A 5,697-nucleotide genomic window follows, 5' to 3' on the forward strand; every position below is an offset into this window, starting at 1 on the left:
GAGTTGGAGGTTGCTGTGAGCTGTAATGCCATGGCACTCTCCCCAGGGGGACAGCTTGAGGCTCTGTCTCAAAAAAAAAAAAAAAAAAAAAGATCCAGTCTGGGGTATACCTGGCCTAGAAGCAACGGAACACTGACTGGGAAGACAGAAGACAAACTAGAAATGGTGGGCATTAGAAAAAGACGTTCTCCACCCTCTACTCTGAACTTGTGTTTACAAAGAAACAAGTGTACGTGTGTACCAGCCCTCTGTCAAACATGACACCCAAATAAACAAACTGATTCCGTATGTGCGGAAGGCACAATTAACTACACAAATGGCACAGACCACAAAGAAGTCACCTGTGCACATGCACACCCAGCCTGGCAGTAAGCAGCAGCTCGACCTGGGGACTTGCTGAGTCAACATCCAACTAGTGCAGAGTGGGGTGCTGGAGTCGGGAGGGAGAGAGCAAGGTGAACTTACAGGATGCTCCCAACTGAAGGGGTGACTGCAGGACTATGAAAATAAGACAGATAATGAAAACTGAAGTGACTAGAAGGTGGTCTTCAGTGAACACAGGTGCCGACTGCAGCACTGGTGACGCTCGCCCACCAGAGCACCTGCTGAGAGGGTGTTTCTTAAGCTTCAGAATCAGCAACCACAACCCCAGCAGAGTAACACATGAGACGCAGATGGTTTAACATACCTTTTTGGCATACAGCACAATTTTTTGGAATTGGCCTGTTTCTGCAAAACACTGGATCACTTTGTTTGGCACATTTGCCCGAAGGTACATGCTCAGCGCCAGTGTAGAGTCAGCAGTTTTGATCAGATCGCCGAGCTCTTCTGAGCACTCCAGCTTTGGTGTGGCAAGAAGGCAGAGCTAAGACCAGCAGGGCGGGAAGCCTAGAGCCCGGCTCAGGCCATGCTGGGCTGTGACCTCACCTTGTCGTCCATCAGCCACTTCTCTAAGAGCTGCTTGCGCCCCTGCTGAAGAACTGGACGGCAGAGTTCCAAGGATTCAGGTTTATTGAGCTGACCCTGGTCGAGCAGGATTCCAAAGTACTGGAGCAAAGGGGAAGCCTGGCCAGGCTGGGCGGGCACACTCTGGAGCTTGTGAACTGTGTCACTTGTCCGCAGGAGTCCCTGATAATAAACGGAACTGCAGGTCAGTGTGCTGTGGCCACAGGGATCGATTTACTGGCATCAAAAAATAATCTGCCAGGCTTGGCACCTGTAGCACAGTGGTTATGGTGCCGGCCACATGCACCGAGGCTGGCGGGTTTGGGCTCCAGGCCAGGTAAACAACGACAACTGCAACAAAAAATAGCCAGGTGTTGTGGCGGGCACCTGTAGTTACAGCTACTCAGGAGGCTGAGGCAAGAGAGTTGCTTAAGCCCAAGAGTTTGAGGTTGCTGCGAACTGTGATGCCATGGCACTCCACCAAGGGCAATATAGTGAGACTCTGTCTCAAAAAAAAAAAAAAATCTGCCAATGGAAATTCCACACTGAACTGTCAGGAACAAAAGCCCTGCCCCAAGGCGACTGGTTCAGCAGAGACTCTGAGCCTGGCAGATCTGTGGCCTGCAGACAACTCCACAGGTGAACCTCACCTGTGCCAGCACATGGTGCTGAGAATAGGCCTCTAGAAATGGTTTGCTTGTAACCGCAACTGGAAAGACAAGAAGGAGGAGCAATCTGAAAGTCTTTACCCAGGAGAAGATTTAGTCTCAGGACCATTTATCCTAACGAAATCAACCAAGAGAGAAGCTGTGAGCAGGGCTGCCGCACTCTGGAGGAGTGGAAAACTCCAGAGCAGAACTGCTGCTGAACAGAAGTGCACAACCACACGATGCATTAGACAGTTACAGAACTATCAAGGAGGCAGCAACACCAGAAAGTTCTAAGTCACAAACACGTAAAACTGCCTCAGCGAAGATGCTGGGTGAGAAATAGACACACAGAAAAGGAGACGGGGACGCAGACCGTCAGGGCAGCGAGACTGGGAGTTCTGTCTCTTGCCATCATTAATACGAAATTTCAAAACCAAAAAACTGAAAACCCTCACATAGCACTGACAGACTCCAACTCTGGTAGGGAAATGCTTCTACGGCTTATTTCACTCTCACAGTTGACTCTTAAAATGTCACTATCCTGAAAAGCATTCGAGTTTCGTCACCTTCGGTGCAGACGCTGCTGCTTTGGTGGCTTCCGCGTAGCTGCCCTCTGCGAAGAGCGTGTTGAATTTTCTCACAAACAACTCCTCTGCCTCCGGCAGGTTGCCACGGACAGCCAGACGAAGAGCCAGGTCTGGGTTCTGAAGGATGTCAGCTGTGTAATTCACGATGTGGTCTTCCTCAACACAGACAGACAGCACCTGCAAGGACCAGCAGGGGAGATGCACGGCCTGGGGACACTCCACACCTCTGCTTGGCCCCTTCCCTCTCAGGCCAGGAGGGTGGCCACTTCTCAGGCTCGAGGTGAGCAGGCCTGTGATGCAGGCCTGACAGTGGGAGGATGCCAAGGAGCCATGGCTAGTGGTGGCCGAGCAGCCCAGCTCGGCACAGCTGAAGCTTGGGATCCCGTGGGGCTGTCACGGTCACACTGATGATGCCACAGTGAGGCATCCAGCACCACACCAAATGGCCTGTCTGATGGAACTGGCGATTTTTTCCCCCAACTTGTTTTCCAAGCACAGATTTTCTTTTTCTTTCTTTTTTTTGAGACAGAGTTTTAGTATGTTGCCCTTGGCAGAGTGCTGTGGTGTCACAGCTCACAGCAACTTCCAACTTTTGGGCTTAAGTGATTCTCTTGCCTCAGTTTCCTGAGTAGCTGGGACTACAGGTGCCTGCCACAATCCCCAGCTATATATATATATATATATTTTGCAGTTATCATTATTGTTTTAGCTGGCCCAGGCCAGGTTTGAACCTGATTGCCTGGGTGTATGTGGCTGGTACCCTACCTACTGAGCTAAAGGCACCACTAGATTTTCTTCTTTTAACTATCTTTAAAACTCTGACTGAGAAAAGTGACTTAAATACCCATAGTATTGGCCAGCCGAGGTGGCTCACACCTGTAATCCCAGCACTCTGGAAGGCCGAGGTAGGTAGATTGCTTGAGCTCAGCAGTTCAGCACCACCCTCAGTGAAAGTGAGACCTTCTACTAAAAATAGAAAAATTAGCCAGGCATTGTGGTACATGCCCGTAGTCTCAGCTACTCGGAGACTGAGGCAGGAGGATCACCTGAGCCCAGGAGTTTGAGGCTGCTGTGAGCTATGATGACACCATTACATTCTAGCCAGCACAACAGAGCAAAAAGAAATACCACAGTATCTGCCTTTTCAGTCCTCTGCAATTACTGCATGGTCTGGAGATGTGTGTGGTGAGTATTAGAAGCGCTGCCCCCTGGCAGAAGCTCCAGGCATGAAGGAGACGAGGCTCCTCTCAGAACCGAAGAGGGCAGTGAGGGACGGGAGCAGCAGGAGACACGGGTTTAAGCTCAGGGATAAGGGAACTGTATTCGCCACTTTCCTGGAGAAGGGCAGAGTTTAGGTGCCTGTGCCCAGTGAATGGAAACGCCATAAAAGAAGCCTCAGGTGGCATACCTGTCCCCTCTTGTTGACGCCAATAATCCCAGAGGTCGGTTCGTGGGGAGCAGTCACAAAGACTGTGTCGGCACTAATATGGCTCGTGCAGAGGCACACACTGGACTCCAGGTCGTACACGTGCAGATAGCTGTGCTTTGTGACCAGGTAGATGAGACCGTGTTTAGCTCCAACCTGTGAAGAGACAGAACAGGCTGGAGATGGAGGCAGCTCTAGGTTGGACAGAAGAGCTCAGGCATGAGGACTAGAGCTCCTGAGTGGCTCAGGCCGAGAGGTCACTGGTGGGAATGATGCTTTTCTGAGACATGAATTCCAAGTCCTATACCCTGAGAGCTAGTTTTTTTTTGTTTTTTTTTTTGAGAAAGAGTCTCAAGCTGTCACCCTGGGTAGAGTGCTGTGGCACCACAGCTCACAACAACCTCAAACTCTTGGGCTCAGGTGATTCTCTTGCCTCAGCCTCACGAGCTGGGACTACAGGCACCCACCACAATGCCAAGCTATTTTTTGTTGCAGTTGTCACTGTTGTTTAGCTGGCCTGGGCTGGGTTCAAACCTCTCACCCTCGGTGCCTGTGGCTGGCGCCGTCACCACTGTGCTACGGGTGCTGAGCCCTGTGAACTAGTTTTAAAGTCAATAGTTTGTTCGACCACTCACAAATAAAGGGCCAAGAAAATCAAGCTATTCTATCTTTCAGCTAGAACTATCTTTTCCCCAGTTTATGACCAAAACCCTTTAAGCAAGCTGCGAGTTCATGAAAGAAAGAAAAATTCTGGAAAAAGACCCTAGACAGTGAGTTCCCATCTAAGCTTGCCCTCTGCCATACCTGCTAACCTCTGACCTTTGCCAAGTGCCCGACTCCTCCAGGAAAATACTCAATACAGAGGAAAACCTGAGGGGTTGGAAAAGAGGGATCCACTCAACTGAATGAAACTCTGAGTTCTCAGGAGTTCAAGAGTTTGAGACCAGCTTGAGCCAGAGTGAGAGAGAACCCATCTCTATAAACAAATAAACAAAAAATAGCTGGGTGTTGAGGCAGGCATATGTAGTCCCAGTTTCTTGGGAGGCTGAGGCAAGAGAATTGCTTAAGCCCAAGAGTTGGAGGTTGCTTGGTGGGACCACAGCTACGGTGCATCTTACAAGGGCACATGTGAAATTTACTAAATGTAGAATACAAATGTCTTAACACAATAACTAAGAAAATGCCATGAAGGCTATGTTAACCTGTTTGATGAAAATATTTCAAATTGTATATAAAACCAGCACATTGTACCCCAAGATTGCATTAATGTACACAGCTGATTTAATGAAAAAAAAAAAAGAGTTGGAGGTTGCTGTGAGCTGTGACACCACGGCATTCTACCCAGGGTGACATAGTGAGATTCTGTCTGAATGAATAAATAAAAATTAGGAAAAAAAGCCTTCAAATTAAAATAATTGATTATAAAATTCAAACAACAAACAAACAAACAAATAAAAAAGTATGGTATTAGGCCAGGCTTAGTGCATTTTGGGCAGCTGAGGTATGAGGATTGCTTGAGGCCAGGAGTTCAAGACCGGCCTGGGCAACATAGCAAAACTGTCTCTACAAAAAATAAAAAAAATTAGCTGAGCACAGGGGTGCATGCCTGGAGGTTCCTGTGAGAGAATCAGTCATATATGAGAGTTTAATAGGAGTAGGCCTATCAATGGCAAATGCACACTCTATACTGATAAACAATCAGCCAGCTACAAGGGGATAAGGAACGGAATGAGGGCAAAGAACTGAATCTCTATTGTACTCTCTAGATCAAAGCAAATTCCAGATGGGTCAAAGTTTTTTTTTGCCGTTTTTGGCCAGGGCTGGGCTTGAACCCACCACCTCTGGCATATGGGGCCAGTGCCTTACTCCTTTGAGCTACAGGCGTTGCCCTTTTATTATTTTTTTTAAAAGACAGATTCTTGCTCTGTCACCCAGGCTACAGTGCGGTGGCCCTTACAGCAGCCTCCAACTCCTGGGTTCAAGTGATTCTCCTGCCTCAGTCTCTTGAGTAGTGAGGCAACAGGTGTATCATCACGTCTGGCTAGTTCTTCTATTTTTATTTTATTTTTGAGATGGAGCCTCAAGCTGT

At 48.5% G+C, this 5,697-nt stretch overlaps 1 protein-coding gene across 1 annotated transcript in view; it reads right to left on the reverse strand.

The window, feature by feature from the left end:
• The window catches only part of CLTCL1 (clathrin heavy chain like 1), a 141,502-nt gene that overhangs the window by 55,899 nt on the left and 79,906 nt on the right, over positions 1-5,697 (reverse strand). The window contains 4 exon segments of the mRNA XM_012812677.2: positions 685-841; positions 928-1,128; positions 2,162-2,359; positions 3,591-3,764. Of these exon segments, the coding sequence (XP_012668131.1) occupies positions 685-841; positions 928-1,128; positions 2,162-2,359; positions 3,591-3,764 (730 nt within the window).

This window comes from Otolemur garnettii, unplaced genomic scaffold (genome assembly GCF_000181295.1).
Source record: "Otolemur garnettii isolate 467f Iridium unplaced genomic scaffold, OtoGar3 scaffold00218, whole genome shotgun sequence".
NCBI lineage: Eukaryota > Metazoa > Chordata > Mammalia > Primates > Galagidae > Otolemur > Otolemur garnettii.